At 41.7% G+C, this 20,888-nt stretch overlaps 1 protein-coding gene across 3 annotated transcripts in view; it reads right to left on the minus strand.

The window, feature by feature from the left end:
• enpep (glutamyl aminopeptidase) overlaps window positions 1-10,774 on the minus strand; it is a 31,558-nt gene extending 20,784 nt beyond the window's left edge. For 2 of the 3 annotated variants that reach the window (XM_064953571.1, XM_064953570.1), the window contains exons 1-5: window positions 9,735-10,774; window positions 4,320-4,461; window positions 3,670-3,804; window positions 1,234-1,354; window positions 969-1,123 (exon numbers count right to left, since the gene is read on the minus strand). In XM_064953571.1, the coding sequence (XP_064809643.1) occupies window positions 969-1,123; window positions 1,234-1,354; window positions 3,670-3,804; window positions 4,320-4,461; window positions 9,735-10,369 (1,188 nt within the window). In that variant the 5' untranslated portion in view covers window positions 10,370-10,774. The remainder of the gene's footprint in view (window positions 1-968; window positions 1,124-1,233; window positions 1,355-3,669; window positions 3,805-4,319; window positions 4,462-9,734) is intronic. The other variant, XM_064953569.1, reaches the window with a different exon arrangement.
• Window positions 10,775-20,888: the final 10,114 nt, after the last annotated feature.

A 20,888-nucleotide genomic window follows, 5' to 3' on the forward strand; every position in this document is an offset into this window, starting at 1 on the left:
ATGAATTCTAGCTAGCTCGCTAATGTTAGCTAGGCTAGGGATTAGGGTTAGGAGTTAGGTTAAATGGTTAAGGTTAGGGGAAGGGTTAAGGGAACCTAACATGCTAAGTAGTTGCAAAGTAGCTAAAAAGTAGTAAGTAGTTTAAAAGTTGCTAATTAGCTATAATGCTGAAGTTGTCTGTGACACCATTTAAACTCGCCACCTCTGGGTTGCTAGGCCTTGAAGTTTGGTATGTAACCATACCACATACTAGCTGGAGTGTCTCCGATTTACCTACAGAATAACATGAAATGCTCTGAGACCAGGTTGGGTTGTTCTAACTCTGGTTTGGTTGCAACTGTGCTGATATTCACCTTCCTGTTAACAGACTATGGAAACAAGGAAACAGCAGCCAGCTCTCACTTGCCCCTCAGTCCTTTAACTTTGGACAATTCATAAAACTTTATGGACAGCACCATCACCGTCTTATTGCCGAACAATAAAGAGATGATATCTTGGAAAAAGGTCTTATTGTGTTGCCTATCATAAAAGGTTTGATGGATAACTGGAGGGCTGACGTACTTCAATAGAACACTAGTATTTTCATGACCAAATTCAGGGTCAGTGTAAAACCTTTCCAAGCTATTGATTGGAACAAAGATATGGTGGTTCTCTTTTCTAAACATTGAGTTCTGCCGCTAATGGTTGCCTCATGACTTTACATCCTCATTTAGGCTTCATCATGGTGACACAATACTGTAATAAAAATCTTGGGTGATTGAGCTTTGGGTCCCTCTATGATTATAAATATTAACTCTGACTTGATTTTCCACTATAAGATGTGTTCCAGTAGTTTTCCACTGTAACATGAATAATGAAGAACTCCCTGAACTCTGGAGTGTTCTTTAGTGATAGTGTTTGTGTTGTGGTAGTGTTTGTGTTGTGGTAGTGTTTCTGTTGTGGGAATGTTGGGGACATGAGTCTCTCACCTGGTGGACCAGCTCATGAGCGATGACACTGGCCACACGTTGTTTGTTGTACGACGAGGACTGGTTCTCATCATAGAGGAGGTTGGCCTCCCTGTAGGTGATCAGACCCCAGTTCTCCATGGCCCCCGTGCCAAAGTCAGGGATGGCAATCTTATCTGGTAGAAGAGAAAAACATTTTATGCAACCATGTGTGTGTATAACGCATTATTAATTAATTTTATCCAGTGGTCACAATAGTTTACAGACAGAGGAGATCGCAAATTACCTAGCTTTGGGATGGAGTAATTCATGTTGAAATATTCCTCAAAGTAGTCAAAAATAACCTTTGTTGTGTCCGCTGCATACTCCGCAGTCCTGATTTGTGCAGGCTGTGCATAGATTCGCAACTGGAATAAAAGGATTTGAAAGCAGAGTTGTTAAGTGTGTATACACTACAGAATGTGTAAGTGTGTGTGTGTTTACATTAAAAAATATATTAATTAATTTATTTATTTTACCTTTATTTTACTAGGCAAGTCAGTTAAGAACAAATTCTTATTTACAATGACGGCCTAGGAACAGTGGGTTAACTGCCTGTTCAGGGGCAGAACGACAGATTTGTACCTTGTCAGCTCGGGGGTTTGAACTTGCAACCTTCCGGTTACTAGTCCAACGCTCTAACCACTAGTCTACCCTGAGTATAATTCTTTATATTGTCCAGTAACAAACATTTGCATTGTAAAATGTCACTAACGGCTGAAAACTCAACACAAAAGACTAACAGCTGTGACGCAGATCAGAGACCAAAGTTAGATAAACTACACCATTTAAAACATTGTAATTACACTACATGAACAAAAGTATGTGGACACCTGCTCGTCGATCATCTCATTCGAAATCATATGCATTAATATGGAGTTGGTCCCCCCCATTGCTGCTATAACAGCCTCCACTCTTCTGAGAAGGCTTTCCAATAGATGTTGGAACATTGGGCTCCCGAGCCACGCAGTGCAAGAGGCGTCACTACAGTCCCTGGTTGGAATCCAGGCTGTATCACATCCGGCCGTGATTGGGAGTCCCATAGGGCGGTGCACAATTAGCGTCGTCGTCTGGGTTTGGCCGGGAATTTGTTCTTAATGGACTTGCCTAGTTAAATAAAGGTTAAATAAATAAACATTGCTGTGGGGACTTCCATTCAGCCACAAGAGCATAAGTGAGGTAAGGCACTGATGTTGGGCCATTAGGCCTGGCTCGCAGTCAGCATTCCAATTCATCCCAAAGGTGTTCGATGGTGTTGAGGTCAGGGCTCTGTGCAGGTCAGTAAAGTTCTTCCACGCCGATCTTGACAAACCCTTTCTATATGGACCTCGTTTTGTGCACAGGGGCATTGTCATGCTGAAACAGGAAAAGCCCATCCCCCAAGGGACCTAGCCTAGGCCAAACCCAAACATATGGCAGCAGATCCACAAGGTTTGCCATGAGAGGTGACTGTATAGTTCCCTTAAGGAAAAGCACCTTTAGTAAATATGTTTTCTCTGTGAGAGCTTCCCATGTCTGGAATACACTGCCATCAGACTAACATAACTGCACCACATATCACACTTTCACAAAATGCTTGAAGACATGGCTAAAGGTCAATCAGATTTGTGAACATGGTCCCTAGCTGTGTGTTGCCGCTTTCCATGTCTGTTGTCTGTAACTTGTGAGGTGTGGAAAAACTGTTGTTTTTATGAATTTTGTCTTGCTGCTTTTTGTTCTATGTCTGTATGCTATGTCTTGCTTGTCCTATGTTGCTATTGTCTATATTGTAATTGTTTTTAATAACCTGCCCAGGGACTGCGGTTGAAAATTAGCCAGCTTGCTAAAACAAGCACTTTTACTGAAACGTTGATTAATGTGCACTGTCCCTGTAAAAATAAAATAAACTCATTATTTCTCAACCACCAAACTTTACAGTTGGCACTATGCATTGGGAAGGGTAGCATTCTCTTGGCATCTGCCAAACCCAGATTTGTCTGGCGGACTGTGTGATTCATCACTCAAGAGAGCGCGTTTCCACTGCTGCAGAGTCCAATGGCGGAGAGCTTTACACCACTCCAGCTGATGCTTGGCATTGCGCATGGTGATCTATGACTTGTGTGCGGCTGCTCGGCTATGGAATCTTTTCATGAAGCTCCTGACGAACAGTTCATGTGCTGACGTTGCATCCAGATGCACTTTGCGGTCCCGTTCTGTGAGCTTGTGTGGCCTACCACTTCGCGGCTGAGCTGTTATTGCTCCCAGCCGTTTCCACTTCACAATAACAGCACTTACAGTTGACCGGGGCAGCTCTAGCAGGCCAGAAATTTGACGAACTGATTTGTTGGGTAGGTGTTATCCTATGACGGTGCCATGTTGAAAGTCACTGAGCTCTTCAGTAAGGCCATTCTACTGCCAATGTTTGTCTATGGCGATTGCATGGCTGTGTGCTCGATTTTATACACTTGTCAGCAACGGGTGTGGCTGAAATAGCCAAATCCACTATTTTGAAGGGGTGTCCACATACTTTTGTGAATATGTAGTGTAGCTTTTCCACCATTTGAAATATTGAACTTCACAGGCTTAAATTGTTACAACATTTACTCTCAACTGTAGACTATACAATACGATTTACAACATGTTATACAGTCAGTCTTTTCTTAGTTTAAGGTAATGACTGCTGAGAAAAATAGCAAGGACTTACAGGAATTCCTCGGGACGAGTTCCTTTCCACAAACGTGAACTGGTGCACAGCAAAACATACCAAATAGGTACTCATTGGAACGGACCTCTGAAAGAACGTTTTGATCTTATTGCCAGGAAGCGTTTCTGGGGTGCCCTGGAAAGGAAGAGGTTCTGTGGTTTAATGAAGATGTCAGACAGCATCTCTTATAGTTATGTTCTCAGTACCAAAGACCCGGAGCAGAAGATTGATGGCTCCTGCTCTTGCATTCATGACACTCACTCTCCTCTCTGTCTGTGCGACTCCCATTGCAGTTTCAAGAAAACTAACCGGTAACACTATATGCCACCTGTTTTGTGATACATTCAATAAGTTGTGGATACATTTATGCATTTTTATAAATTGGGTGGCTCAAGCCCTGAATGCTGATTGGCTGAAAGCCGTGGTATATCAGACAATATATACCACGGGTATGAAAAAGCCTTCCTTTTTAGTGCTCTAATTATGTTGGTAACCAGTTTATAATAGCAATAAGGCACCTCTCCAGCCCTTAGCCATGGTATATTGGCCATACACCACACCCCCTCGTGCCTTATTGCTTAAATATAGAATGTTATAAAAGGAGCAATTTGTTGTACTTGTGTTGCTATTTGTTTATGCATAGACTGTACCTCCATTGGCATATTGGCGAGGGCTCCATAGTCCTTGTCGTGAGTGATGGAAATATTGTAAGTGGCCTTTTTGTTCGGCTCATCAAAGCAGGGGAAAGATTTGCGGGCGTCTGTTGGCTCATGGTCGGTGGCAGCAATTTTTCTTGGGAGAAAAAGAAACATGGCATGATTCCATGAACAACTAAGCCTCCCCATTTTTCTATTATGTTGTTTGCAATTAATGTTGAACTATGCAGTGTTTACTGGATTGTGGCTGTCTAAATGTACCTAACCTGTACCCCCGCACATTGACTCGGTACCAGTACCCCCTGTATATAGCCTCATTGTTATTTTATGTTATTTTTTAAAAATTATATACATTTTATTTATTTAAAAAAACTTTTTAGTAAATATTTTCTGAACTGCATTGTTGGTTAAGGGCTTGTAATAAGCATTTCACGGTAAGGTGTGAAATTGTATTCCGCGCATGTGACATTAAATTTGATTTGAAATGTTTTTTAAATTTTTATTTCACCTTTATTTAACCAGGTAGGCCAGTTGAGAACAAGTTCATTTACAACTGCGACCTGGCCAAAATGAAGCAAAGCAGAGCGACAAAAACAACAGAGTTACACATGGGATAAACAAACGTACAGTCAATAGCACAATAGAAAAGGTCTAAAAGAGTGCAAAAGAGCAACAACAAAAAAGCTATGGGGATGAGGTAGTTGGATGTGCCATTTACAGGGCTGTGTACAGGTACAGTGATCAGTAAGCTGCTCTGACAGCTGATGCTTAAAGTTGCTGAGGGAAATAAAAGTCTCCAGCTTCAGTAATTTTTGCAATTCGTTCCAGTCATTGACAGCAGAGAAATGGAAGGAAAGGCGGCCAAAGGAGGTGTTGGCTTTGGGGATGACCAGTGAAAAATATCTGCTGGAGCGCGTGCTACAGGTGGATGTTGCTTTGGTGACCAGTGAGCTGAGATAAGGCGGAGCTTTACCTAGCAAAGACTTATCGATGACTTGAAGCCAGTGGGTTTGGCAACAAATATGTAACGAGAGCCAATAAGAGCATACAGGTCGCAGTGGTGGGTAGTACAGTGGGGCAAAACAGTATTTAGTCAGCCACCAATTGTGCAGGTTCTCCCACTTAAAAAGATGAGAGAGGCCTGTAATTTTCATTATAGGTACACTTCAACTATGACAGACAAAATGAGAGAAAAAAAATTAAGAAAATCACATTGTAGGATTTTTAATGAATTTCTTTGCAAATTATGGTGGAAAATAAGTATTTGGTCACCTACAAGCAAGCAAGATTTCTGGCTCTCACAGACCTGTAACTTCTTCTTTAAGAGGCTACTCTGTCCTCCACTCGTTACCTGTATTAATGGCACCTGTTTGAACTTGTTATCAGTATAAAAGACACCTCACCCACAACCTCAGTCACACTCCAAACTCCACTATGGCCAAGACCAAATAGCTGTCAAAGGACACCAGAAACAAAATTGTAGACCTGCACCAGGCTGGGAAGACTGAATCTGCAATAGGTAAGACCACTGATAATCTCCCTCAATCTGGGGCTCCACGCAAGATCTCACCCCGTGGGGTCAAAATGATCACAAGAACGGTGAGCAAAAATCCCAGAACCACACAGGGGAACCTAGTGAATGAGCTGCAGAGAGCTGGGACCAAAGTAACAAAGCCAACCATCAGTAACACACTACGTCGCCAGGGACTCAAATTTTACACCTGGATTTTTTTTATCATTTTGTCTGTCATAGTTGAAGTGTACCTACAGTGAAAGTGACAGGCCTCTCATCTTTTTAAGTAGGAGAACTTGCACAATTGGTGGCTGACTAAATGCTTTTTTGCCCCACTGTATATGGGGCTTTGGTGAATAAATGGATGGCATCGTGATAGACTGCATCCAATTTTCTGAGTAGAGTGTCGGAGGCTATTTTGTAAATGACATCGAACTCAAGGATTGGTAGGATAGTCCGTTTTGCGAGGACGTTTGGCAGCAGGAGTGAAGGATGCTTTGTTGCGAAATAGGAAGCCGATTCTAGATTTGGATTGGAGATGCTTATGTGAGTCTGGAAGGAGAGTTTACAGTCTAACCAGCCACCTAGGTATTTGTAGTTTTCCACATATTCTAAGTCAGAACCGTCCAGAGTAGTGATGCTAGTCGGGCGGGCATGTGCGGGAAGCAATTGGTTGAAGAGTATGCATTTAGTTTTGCTAGCATTTAAAAGCAGTTGGAGGCCACAGAAGGAGTGTTGTATAGTATTGAAGCTCGTTTGGAGGTTTGTTAACACAGTGTCCAAAGAAGGGCCAAATGTATACAGGATGGTGTCGTCTGCGTGGGTGGATCAGAGAATCACCAGCAGCAAGAGCAACATCATTGATATATACAGAGAAAAGAGTCAGCCCGAGAATTGAACCTTGTGGCACCCCCATAGAGACTGCCAGTGGTCCGTACAACAGGCCCAATGCTGAAGCTTACTACACTTGTCCACCTTTCAAGTTTTACTTCTGAGACCTAAGGACTAAGGTTCTATTTGCGCAATCACAGTTTTCACATCCCAGATCTCAGAACTGTTTTGTAGTGAATTCTTCCTTCATAACCCATAAAGGTACCTGCAGTGCTGAGTATCAAAATCCGAAGACATTTGTAAATACATGTTTTTAGGGGGTGCAATCGCAAATAGAACCTTATGGCTCTGAAATGTCAATCTGGGTTCCGCAATAGTTCTATGTGCCACAGAATATTAAAATTATTGCAATTTTAATAGAAAAGTACAGACATTTAATGATTAAATGAAAGTGAATATCATTACTTCTTTCTAATCACATCATCAATTATACTGAACAAAAATATAAAGGAAACATTTAAGATTTCACTGAGTTACAGTTCACAAGGAAATCAGTCAATTTAAATTAATTAATTGGGCCATAATCTATGGATTTCAAATGACTGGGAATACAGATATGCATCTGTTGGTCACAGATACCTTAAAAAAGGTAGGGGCATGGATCAGAAAGCCAGTCAGAATTTGGTATGACCACCATTTGCCTCAACTGTGCAACACATCTCCTTCACAGAGAGTTGATCAGGCTGTTGATTGTGGCCTGTGGATTGTTGTACCACTCCTCTTCAATGGCTATGCGAAGTTGCTGGATATTGGTGGGAACTGGAATATGCTGTCGTACACATGCGGTGATGGCGGCGGATAAATGGCCCGACAATGGACCTCTGGATCTGGTCACGGTATCTCTTTGCATTCAAATTGCCAGCGATAAAAATGTAATTGTGTTCATAGCTTATTCCTGCCCATACCATAACCCCACTGACACCACGGGGCACTCTGTTCACAACATTAACATCAGCCATACTCGTGGATGTGAGGCTGGTTGTAAGTACTGCCAAATTCTCTAAAATGACATGGGTGGTGGCTTATGGTAGAGAAATGTACAGTGAATTATCTGGCAACAACTCTGGCGACATTCCTGCAGTCAACATGCCAATTGCACGCTCCCTCAAAATAAAACATCTGTGGCATTGTGTTGTGTTACAAAACTGCACATATTAGTGGCCTTTTATTGTCCCCAACACAAGGTGCGCCTGTGTAATGACATGCTGTTTAATCAGCTTTTTGATATGCCACACATTTCTGGTGGATGGAGTATCTTGGCAAAGGATACATGCTCACCAACATGGATTTAAAAGAAATGTGTGCACAAAATTTGAGAGAAATAAGCTTTTTGGCCTTATGGAAAATTTGAGATCTTCTATTTCAGCTCATGAAACATGGGACCAAAATTTTACATGTTGCGTTTATATTTTTGTTTAGTGTATATTAATTCCTGTTCAACGTTAGATCAGATAGATAAATAGCAATATTGCTAAAGGTTAGCTCTGGATGAGTAAACTGATATTTTTTCTGGTCTCCGACACCCAGTCAGTAAACTCCTTGCTAGGAGGTTTATGTATTAGTATAGAACAAGGCAAAAACAGGAATGCTTCTCCTAAAGGTTTTAAACATGCTCTAATCATCTGTATTTATTGATTTTTACCGTGAAGAGTTTACTTTATGGTCATTCTTCTGAAAAAGTGGTGGGAAAAAATTGAAGTAATTGAAAGAGGACCAGAACCAATGATATGAATAATCAAGGACTAGGGACTATCAGCAATTATGTATAGTTTTGAGGGGAGTATAAATTCCAGATCGCAGAACTGTTTTGTGACGTCTTCCTCTTTCATGACTCAATAAGTATCACCTTACATACAATTATTTTTGATTGACAACTCAGCATTGTGTGATTGGATTGCAGATAAAATTGGATTTTTCACATCATAAATGGACTTTCGTTTCACATGTAAAAGGACCACCTAAAGAGCAACTCTGTGAATAACTGATTTATGACCAAAATGTCAGATATAGTCCTTTGGACTATAAGGTTCTTATTGACACACTGTAAACTACACATCATAGACGCTATCATTTGAACTTTGTATAACAGCAATTTAACAGACAATCTGTAACAGGTAATTATGGATTTTCAGATACACTCTGACCTTATCAAGGTTTAACCATGTTCACATCAATGCTAAGAATCACTGCACTCCCTGGGAAAAATAAGTTAATTTTTCCCTCAGTGGTTTCATCCCATTACACCCATGTTTGGAGTAGGTCTGTAGTGTGATATAAAGCACTTACAGATGGTATTTTGCATTTACCATTTTAAATAGTTGCTTTTTCTTGCCACCTGTTCCAACAATTTACTTGGAATACTGGGCAGCATATCTGCCAAGATGGAAATCCCCAATGAGGGATTGTTGTACATTCCCGTCAGAATCTGCACGTCGTTATATTACAATTAATAGTAGTCATGGTGGTAGTAGTAGTAGCAGCAGCAGTTACTAGAGTGAACAATATTTCTCTCTAACATTAATTGCATTTTCTAGTGAGCTGCTGGGCCTCATGTGCACTCATACACATGCATGTACGCACACACACACACACACACACACACTAACACTCAGCAACACTCAGCAACACTCAGTTGTCAACACTCAGATTACAACTTGTAAACTTTTTCCCAAAAGGACATTTTCCTTAAAAGAAATTTGGCTGAGGATCTGTCTGAAGTTGTGCAGATTTTCTTCCCTCTCCCACATTTTACATTGGAGTCATGGTTATATATCTATTAAAATGGGTACAAAGTAGCATATACAGCACACATAACACTGAGCATGAGGGGTTTAGTTACATTGTAACCATTCTCATGCATTTATTAATTTCGGTCTTCATTAATATTGTCTTCCCCTAACTGGTGGATGGTTAAATTTTTGAAAAATTATATATTACATCAGAGTCAAACAAAAACTGAAATACACCCAATCTATTACCAAACATTCATGCCTCCAATGACTTACTTAATGGCTCCGTTCTCTGTGTAGGTGACTCTGTAGAAGCCCACCAGAGATCCATTGAGCCAGCCTTGAAAGTCCAGGCTGAGAACGTACACCTCACTGAGCTTGGTGGTCACAAGCTCCTCTGCCGCTTCGACTACCACATACTCCTGTGGTTTGAACTCAAAGCAACCCTTGATGGCCACGGTAACCTCCCTCTGAGCCTGTGGGGTTTTCAGGACGAGCCTGGGGACTGCACTGATGAACGTCTCTCGGATGTGGAGCCACAGGTGCCTCGTGGGTCGGCTCACCTCCAGGTGCACGGACACGCTCCCCGTGTAGAGGTCAGTGGTCAGGTCAGGCTCCAGATGGAGATCATAATGCACTGGCTTCACATAGTCTGGCAGCCGGAAATTCTTCCAGTCCCCGTCAGTGTTGTTGGAGGGTTTGCAGGGCCCCCTGTCAGCTGGTGGGGGGGTGGGCTTGGGGGTTTCCTCTGTGGGGGCCAGGTCAGCCAGGGTACTGTCCGGCCGCGTGAGGCCCACCCCCAGCCCAACAGCAATGGCCGACACTACCACTACCGCACAGATGAGGGCCACATGCTTTCCGTGGATGGAGTAGCGCTTCTCCTCCTTTTCAAAGTCCATGCTTTCAACCATGGTGCCCGGCTTGGTAGCGCAAGACCATGCGCTGTGGTCTCAGATATCCTCTGAATCCCCTACAGGAGGAATAATGTGGGAGAAAACAGCTGTTTCCAGAACAGATTTCCAGTGGGTTGCAGCAGAAGCAGAGTACAAAGCCAAACTGATATAAAACTGACTGCAGATCAGTTTCTTGGAGAACTTGATAAGAGGACCCTAGAGTTCAAGCATATCTAAGAGGAAAAACTATTGGTCTGAGTTGATCCAAGTTCTGTCTGCCTGTCACCGAGCGCAGGGCAGCCTGTGGGAGGTGGAGAGAGGTTAACTGGAGTGGTGAAGAGGAGGGTTGCGGAGGGGGAGTCTACAACACAGCAGAGAGAAGGACTCCCACACACTGGAGGCAAGCCTTATACACTAGACAGAAAACTCAGTGCACCGCTATGCATACCCTGTTGGGGTTAAACATCTATCATTCCCTGTTAATCAACAACAGGGAAGCCAAAGTCATGTTTCAGTTGGGTTTGTCTCTCTCCCCCAGAGGGTGCGTTTCTGGTGGGGGAAGATTCTACCACACTTTTAAAAACACGTCGTCTCCTGCGCCACTAGGGGTGCTAAAACCCTAGACCACTTTTATACTACCCACCGAAGTGTATATAAAAAAGGCCCTCAGCCATCCTCCCTTCTGTAAATCTAGAATAACTCTATTCTCCTGCTTCCTGTTTACAAACAAACAACTCAAACAGGAAGTACCAGCTCAATACGGAAGTGGCCCGATGAAGTAGAAGTGAGGCTACAAGACTGTTTTGCTAGTACAGACTGGAATATGTTCCAGGATTCATCCAATAGCATAGAGAAGTTTACCACATCAGTCACGAGCTTCATCAATAAGTGCATAGATGTCGTCCCCAGAGTGACTATAAGAACGTATCTAAATTCAATATCCGTGCTGGGCTAAAGGCTAGAGCTACCACTTACAAGGCGGGACACAGATACATACAAGAAAGCCTGCTACGACCACCGACGAGACATCGAAAATGCAAAAGGAAAATATAGTAGGAAGGTGGAATCCTATTACACCAGCTGCAAAGCTCATCATACGTGTGATGCAGAACTCCCAAACGAGCTAAAAGCCTTCTATGCTCACTCCGAGGAATACAACAATGAGTCTTGGGTGAAATCCCCTGTTGTTTCTGGATGGCTGTGATCTCTCTCTGTGGCCGATGTGAGTAAAACTTTTAAACAGGTTAACACTCGCAAGGTCGCTGGGCCAGACGGAATACCAGGGCGCATTCTCAACGCATGCGCAGACTAGCTGGCAAGTGTCTCCACGGACATTTTCAATCTCTCCTTGACACAGTCTGTAATCCCAACATGTTTTAAGCTGCCCACCATTGTTCCTGTTCCCAATAACTCCAAGGTAACCTGACTAAATGATTCTCCCTGCGATCACTCACATCTGTAATGATGTGTTTAAAAAAAGTCTGGACCCACTCCAATTCGCATACTGTGCGAGCAGATCCACAGATGATGCAATCTCAATTGCTTTTCACACTGCCCTCTCCCACCTGGACAAGAGGGGAAATAACTATGAGAATGCTGTTCATAGACTACAGCTCAGCGTTCAACACCATAGTCCCCTGCAAACTCATCACCAACCTGGGACTGAACACCTCCCTCCGGTACTGGATCCTGGATTTCCTGACGGGAAATCTAAAGCTAACCCTCAACACGGGGGCCCCTCAAGGGTGTGTGCTTAGTACCATCCTGTACTCCCTGTTCACCCACGACTGTGTGGTCACACACACACACACGACTCCAACACCATCAAGTTTGCTGGCGAAACTACGGCGGTGAGACAACCTACAGGGAGGTCAGAAACTTGGCAGTGTGGTGCCATGACAATGACCTCTCCCTCAACGTCAGTAAGACCAAGGAGCTGGACTACAGGGAAAAGAGGGAAGAGCACACCCCCATCCACATAGATGGAGCTGTAGTGGAGCAGGTTGAGAGCTTTAGGTTCCTTGGCATCCACATCACTAAGGAGTTAACATGGTCCACATACACACCTGCAAAGTAGTGAAGGCACGACAGCACCTCTTGCCCCTCAAGAGGCTTGAAAGATTTGGCATGGGCCCTCATATCCTCAAAAAGTCTACAGCTGCACCATCGCAAGCATCTTGACTGATTTGGTATGGCAAATACACCACCCTCGACAGTAAAGCGCTACAGAGGGTGGCGCGCACAGCCTAGTGCATCATTGGGGCTGAGCTCCCTGCCATCCAGGACTTCTAAATCAGGCAGTGTCAGAGGAAGGGCCAAAAAAAATTGCCACAGCCTCCAGCCATAGAACGTTCACTATGCTACTTTCCAGCAAACGGTACCAAAGTTTTGGCTCTCAGACCAACAGTCTTTGAGACAGCTTCCTAAATAGTTTGTTTGGGTAACCATCAATTATCTGCACTGATCCTAACTTGCACTGACTCTATGCACATTCACAATAAAACACACAAACACTCTCACGCATTCAACCACTAAAGCATTATCTATCCTGATGCCTAGTACCTTAACCCTGCCTTCATGTACATACAGTGCATTCGGAAAGTATTCAGACCCCTTGAATTTTTACACATTTTGTTACGTTACAGCCTTATTCAAAAATAGATTCATGAAATAGTTTCTTTCCCCCTCAATCTACACACAATACCCCATAATGACAAAGCAAACAAAGGTTTAGATTTCTTTTCAAAATGTATAAAAAAATGAAATAATACATTTAGATAAGCATTCGGACCCTTTACGCAGTACTTTGTTGAAGCACCTTTAGCAGCGATTACAGCCTTGAGTCTTCTTGGGTATATGACGCTACAAGTTTGGCACACCTGTACTTGGGGAGTTTCTCCCATTCTTCTCTGCAGATCCTATCAAGCGCTGTCAGGTTGGATTGGGAGCATCACTGCACAAATACTTTCAAATCTCTCCACAGATGTTCGATTAGGTTTGGCTTGGCCACTCAAGAACAGAGACTTATCCCGAAGCCACTCCTGTGTTGTCTTGGCTGTGTGCTTAGGGTCATTGTCCTGTTGGAAGGTGAACCGTCGCCCCAGTCTGAGGCCCTGAGTGCTCTGGAGCAGGTTTTCATCAAGGATCTCTCTGTACATTGCTCCGTTCATCTTTCCCTCAATCCTGACTAGTATCCCAGTCCCTGCCACTGAAAAACCTCCCCACAGCATGCTGCCGCCACCTCCATGATTCACTGCAGGGATGGTGCCAAGGTTCCTTCAGACGTGACGCTTGGCATTCAGGCCAAAGAGTTCAATCTTGGTTTCATCAGACCAGAGAATCTTGTTTCTCATGGTCTGAGAGTCTTTTAGGTGCCTTTTGGCAAACTCCAAGCGGGCTGACATGGGCATTTTACTGAGGAGTGGCTTCCGTCTGGCTACGCTACCATAAAGGCCTGATTGGTGGAGTGCTGCAGAGATGGTTGTCTTTCTGGAAGGTTCTCTCATCTCCACAGAGGAACTTTAGAACTCTGACAGAGTGAATATCGTGTTCTTTGTCACCTCCCTGACCAAAGCCCTTCTCCCCCGATTTTCTCTGAGCTCCACCGACAATTGCTTCAACCTCACGGCTTGTTTATTTCTCTGACATGCACTGTAAACTGTGCGACCTTAGACAGATGTGCCTTTCCAAATCATGTCCAATCAATTGAATTGACCACAGGTGGAGTCCAATCAAGTTGTAGAAACATCTAAGCTCAATTTCGAGTCTCATGCAAAGGGTCTGAATATTTATGTAAATGTGATATTTCAGTTTTTTATTTTTAATACATTTGTTAAATATTCTAAAAACCCGTTTTTGCTGTGTCGTGTGTAGATTAAAAAAAAGGTAATCAATTTTAGAATAAGGCTGTAACGTAACAAAATGTGGAAAATTTAACAGGTCTGAATACTTTCTGAATGTACTGCATCTCAAATAACTGAAAATTGATCTGGTACTGATACTCCCTGTATATAGCTCCATTGTTGTGTATTTTGTTCCTCGTCTTAAAATAATATAATAAAAAAGGTAAAATAGTAACTCTGCATCATTGGGAAGGGCTTGTAAGCAAGCATTTCACGGTTAAGTCTATACCCATTGTATTTTTGACGAATGTGACAAATAAAATGGGATTCTCTGGCATTTTGTATGAACAGGTTTAAATCTAATCAAACAGCTCACTCCAGCAAACAAACAAAACACTTAACAGCTAGGCCTAACTCCAGCAGAAAAACAACAACTGTAGACTAGAGAAATACATGTTCAAGTAGTTTATTTACAGGTATTATAATAAATGCATTGGAGTTCTTCTCATATTTTCTCTCTTACACAGTACATAGATCCATAAATAGAAAAATAACAAAATGGCAAGCCACAGCCCCTAATGGAATACTGCAACTTTAGGAACAGTTGGGTAAACATGACCAAAGCTACCCAGCAAACTTGTGAAACTATAACTGTTTGTGTGGAGTAAAACAAAGGTCTTACTGTCTCAAATGGCCACAATTCAATCGGACTGGATAAACAGTGCCGGGACCTCTGAGATGCCATGAACCCCAGAGGATCCTATGGTATACTGAGACACACTGGACAATCACATACCATTCTGAGCTAAGATGTATTAATGGTTTCCTTTGGCTTTAGCTGGAACAAATAGATGTTGGCATGAATATATACAGTGCCTCCAGAAAGTATTCATACCCCTTGACTTGTTCCACATTTTGTTGTGTTACAGCCTCAATTAAAATGGATTAAGTTGATTTCTCCCCACACCCATCTACACACAATATCCCATAATAACAAAGTGAAAACATGGTTAATTTCTTGAAAATGACATACAAAATATTACATTTGCGTAGTGGCGTACAGCAGTAGAGTAGAGACACAGAGTAGAGACGCACGTGGGGAACAGTTTTTGTTGCCTAGGGTCGGGGAAAAACGTGTCCTTTTAAAAATGCATTTCATGAAATTCTATGTCATTTTACATGACTGGAGACTGACAGAATATTTTTTAATACAGCACAAATTTTTGAAATGGCAGGCTACTTTGACTTACCGAGATCAATAAAAAAATGACCTCATCTTAAATCCATCAATAGCCTAGGCTTAGGTGTGTGGAGACACATATTGTAATTATAGTCCTAAAAATGCTTTCCAGTTTCATTGACTCACCCAATGATGCGCAGCTCCCTCACTGTTGATGGCCGAGGTGCTTGTGCCAAAAGCCTCTCTTTTGCAAAACAATATTTGGAAGTTGATGAAATATTTTGGTAGCCTACTGCATAGTCTTCACTTTTAAACAGTAGCAATTTGCTTTCAAACCTGTGTTTACCCTAGATTTGTATTTGAAATATTGCGAAAGGCCTGTTTCCTCAGCATGCCGTTTTTTCACTGACAGATTTGCCATGTGTAGGCTATTCCCAGTGGTAAAAATACTTTAAAGTACTACTTAACCTCTCTAGGGTATGTGGGACGATAGCGTCCCACCTGGCCAACATCCAATGAGATTGCAGAGCACCAAATTAAAATACAGAAATACTCATTATAAAAATTCAGAAAAGATGCAACGATTTTACATAGGTTTAAAGATTAACTTCTTGTGAATCCAACCACGGTGTCAGATTTAAAAAATGCTTTACGGCGAAAGCATACCTTATGATTATTTGAGAACATCGCCCAGCAGACAGACAAATCATTACAAACAGTAACCAGCCAAGTAGAAGAGTTACACAAGTCAGAAATAGTGATAAAATTAATCACTTACCTTTGATGATCTTCATATGGTTGCACAGAAGACATCCATTTATTCAATAAATGTTCCTTTTGTTCGATAGTCTCTCTTTATATCCAAAAACCTCAGTTTTGTTCACGCGTTTTCTTCAGTAATCCACAGGCTCAAATGCTGTCACAACAGGCAGACAAAAAAATCTAAATTGTATCCGTAAAGTTCATAGAAACATGTCAAACGATGTTCATATTCAATCATGTTGTTTTTAGCCTAAATAAATCGATAATATTTCAACCGGACAATAACGTCGTCAATATAAAAGGTAAACGGCCAGGTCGCAATTGTGAATGAGAACTTCTCAACTTGCCTACCTGGTTAAATAAAGGTGAAATAAACAAGAAAGGCACTCTCGGTCGCTCGCATGAAAAAGCTCTCCGACACTGCAGGGTCCACTCATTCAGACTGCTCTTAATCCCTCATTTTTCAGAATACAAGCCTGAAACAATTTCTAAAGACTGTTGACATTAGTGGAAGGCACAGGAACTGCAAATTGAGTCCTAAGTCAATGGATACTGTAATGGCATCCTACTTCCTGAATGGATTTTTCTCAGGTTTTTGCCTGCCAAATCAGTTCTGTTATACTCAGACACTATTTTAACAGTTTTGGAAACGTTAGAGTGTTTTCTATCCAAATCTACCAATTATATGCATATCCTATCTTCTGGGCCTGAGTCGAAGGCAGTTTAATTTGGGCACGCTTTTCATCCAAAATTCCAAATGCTACCCCCTACCCTAGAGAAGTTAAGTGGTTTGGAGGGTTTCTGTACTTTACTATATATTTTTTGGGACTTTTACTTCACTACATTCCTAAAGAAAATTATGTTTTTTACTCCATACATTTTCCCTGACACCCAAAAGTAGTTACATTTTGAATGCTTAGCAGGACAGGAAAATAGTGTAATTCACTCACTTCAAGACAACATCCCTCTGATCTGGCAGACTCACTAAACACATGCTTAATATTTGTAAATTATGTCTGTGTCTGAGTGTTGAGGCGTGCCCCTGGCTATACGCAAATTAAACAAAATAAGAAAATGGTGCCGTCTGGTTTGCTTAATAAGGAATTTGAAATGGTTTGTACTTTTAATCCTTGTGTATTTTAGTAATTACATTTACTTGTAATACTTAAGTATATTTAAAACCAAATACTTTTACTCAAGAAGGATTTTACTGGGTGACTTTCACTTGAGTCATTTTCTCAACATATTTTTACATTTACTCAAGTATGACAATTTGGGGACTTTTCCTATTCCTTGTTATTGGGCTACAATCCACATCTAGGCTATTTTCTAAAAGAAGCTATTGATCCACTGTAGCTAAATTATAGGCCTTCTCAGAGTGTAGTAGGCTATTCTGAATCATTTAATTTATTTCTGAACAGACCATTTTTCAGGGGTGCTGCAGTTCCTTCAGAACCCTTCACGCGGCTATGCTTCTATAAGAAAATAAATTATGAAGTGCAACGCCGTAGAGATGAGTTGCAAGCTCATGTCTATCCGAGCAGAGAGGACAAGAGATCATAGAAAGTGAATCTCATTCTAGTTATGTGAGATACTGTCGCGCATCTCACACAGCCTCGGCCAAACGTTGGTCTCAAACATAGCTTACAATGTTGCACAAAACAGAAACTAGGGTCGGTCCAACCCAAATCAACTGTTAGAATATCAGGCCCGGGCTGAGAATCTACTTTTTCACAAAGTTTTTTTGTGGGGGCAGGAGAATTAACCATGAGGCAACTCAAATGAAATTTGATCGCTTTTATAATTTTGCAAAAAGTGACAATTATTTCTCATGCCATGAGAGGTACTGGATCCAGCCAAATACATTTCGGAGAGGTCCCGGCTCAAATGAAGCACTGGTCAATACATGTTAGAGTCATCTTTGGCAGTGATACAAGCTGTGAGTCTTTCTGGGCAAGTCTAATAGCTTTGCACACCTGGATTATACAATCTTTGAACATTAATTCTTTTAAATTCTTCAAGCTCTGACAAGTTGGTTGTTGATCATTGCTAGACAGACATTTTCAAGACGATTTAAGATTAAACTGTAACTCGGCCACTCAGGAACATTCAACGTCGTCTTGGTAAGTGTCTGTGGGAAAGCAGACTGAACCCGATTGTGCTATAGGAGTTTGCCTGTGCTTAGCTCTATTTGGTTTCTTTTTATCCCCCAAAAACTCCCTAGTCCTTGCCGATGACAAGAATACACATAACATGATGTAGCCACCACCATGCTTGAAAATATGAAGAGTGATCCACCCTAAGTTCTTCTACCACAGCCAATAAACTCTGTTTGAAAGACCCCATTGGCCTCGTGGTGAATCCCTGAGCAGTTTCCTTCCTCTCCGGCAACGAAGTTAGGAAGGATGCCTGTATATTTGTAGTGACTATTGATACATCATCCAAAGTATAATTAATAATGCTCAAAGGGATATTCAATATCTGCCTTTTCCTTTTTTTACCCATCTACCAATAGGTGCCCTTTGCGAGGCATTGGATAACCTCCCTGGTCTTTGTGGTTGAACCCGTGTTTGAAATTCACTACGCAACCGAAGGACCTTACAGACAACTGTATCTGTGGGGTACAGAGATCAGGTAGTCAGTCAAAAAGAATGTTAAACACTTGTGCTCAGAGTGAGTGCATGCAATTTATTATGCAACTGATTTAGCACATTTTTACTCCTGACCTTGACTACTTATTGATTCAAGACATTTCAGCTTTTCATTTTAATTGATTTGTAAAAATAAAAAATCCACTTTGACATTGAGTTATTGTGTTTAGGCCAGTGACACAATCTCAATGTAATCAATTTCAATTCAGGCTGTAACAACTAAATGTGGAAAAAGTCAAAGCAAGGCATTGTACATGAAGTGTTATGAGATTCAAAACGTTCACCTTGTTGGAACATTTGTCCTTCTAATCAGAGCTTTCACAGATAAGTGGGTGATACACATTCTCTCACCTTCAATCTCTTCAATCAACCTTCAATCTCTCAATCTCTCTAAAAACAGATCTGGAGAAAAAAAAATGAGAAAACATGAAAGAATACATCACACCCCCCATAGTAATCATTGTCACTCAAAGAGCATTACAGTATCTTACACTACATGTCTCTGGGGCACCTTCTGCTGGCCAATGATCATCTTCTTTTATAGGGTTGATTGTTGGTGAAGACGATGGAGTAGTAGACTTTTCTGGCAAGGTGGGTATACTATTGACAGATATCTGAGGTTCTCTGACTTTGGGGCTGAGGTCTTTTTGCGTTTGGGTATGTACTTCCTTTTTTTCAGGGGGGCGGGGACCGAGGACATTTTGACACTCTGGGTCTTGTTTGTTGAAGTGAGGAGTTGTAACATACTTGAGGTTCAGAAGAGTCATCTTTGGGCTGGAGATTTTAGTAATATTCTGTGGCCATTTCAGCTTTTGTGGGAGAGGTTTTCTTTTGGATGAGGACCTAGAAATAGATTTGCGGGTCTTGTTCTTTACGGAAGGGGGCACAGCCTTCACCCCCACCACCCTAAGTCTAATGGGGACCTCTGCTATTCCCGCCATGTTCCGTTCCTGGCACCGATATTCTCCTGCATCCTTGTACGAAAGTCCATTTAGGCTGATGATGGACCATTGGATTCCAACACGTGGAGATTCCTGCATAATGGCTGGAACGGAATGGTATCAAACACGTGGTTTTTATGTGTTTGATACCACTCCATTCAAGCCATTATGAGCTGTCCTCCCCTCATTTGCTCATTGGCTCCACATTGGCCCCAAGGCAGGTGTCCCCAATGGCAGCCCTCATGTCACCTAAATTAAGTCCCCCCTTTTGGGGATCGGCTGCCTGCTACATTGTATCAGAACACCAACGTTTTTACTATCACTAGGTTTCCATCCAATTGGCGACAGATTTTCATGTAAAATATTCTAAAATCCACAAAGAAAATTAGCATTTCTCCACCAGTGGTGTGTTTCCACCAAACTGACTAGTTGTAGTTAAAATTAGTGTGTGATGTAGGGCACACAAAATGTAGTTTTTAATATACCTAATAAAATTCTAAAGTTCAATGTGTTGCCTACACATTTTCAACTCTAACACTAAATAGCAAATGTTCCTACTCTGGTCTTGGCACGTGGGCTTAAGCCAACAGCTTGCAGATACAGTACGGGTAGGCTGGTCTACATGAGATTATTATGGATAATATAATATTTGTCAAACGACAATCAACCATCCTCATGTCACCAGATCCTGTGAAGTCCATAACTTATTTAATCTATAGCCTGATAAACTGCATGCTTTCCTAAGTCGTAGTGGGAGGACCACACACCATATCATTGCGTGACTCCAAGTTTACTTTGATATGATGGTTATATTAATATTCGGGCATAAAGGCATTTCCACTGCCAATTTATAAAATTGTACCGGCATTTCCTGTTTCGATCAGCCCAGTCGTGACTATTTTCATGAGTCAGGTAGAAATGGTTAGAAGGAAACCTGGTTATATACATAATAATATGTAACTTAAAATTTGATCTTATGTCACACAGCCTTATCTAATCTAAGTAATTTTACAGACTTCATCATTGGCAAGATAGATTTGTTGATATCACACAACAGGACACTTGAATTACACTCTAACAATTGCACAAAAATAACTTTAACTTAAAACTAAGGTTCTATCTGAAAAACGATGATTCCAAGATAACTGGCTTTAAAGTTCT

Source organism: Oncorhynchus masou, chromosome 32 (assembly GCF_036934945.1).
Source record: "Oncorhynchus masou masou isolate Uvic2021 chromosome 32, UVic_Omas_1.1, whole genome shotgun sequence".
NCBI lineage: Eukaryota > Metazoa > Chordata > Actinopteri > Salmoniformes > Salmonidae > Oncorhynchus > Oncorhynchus masou.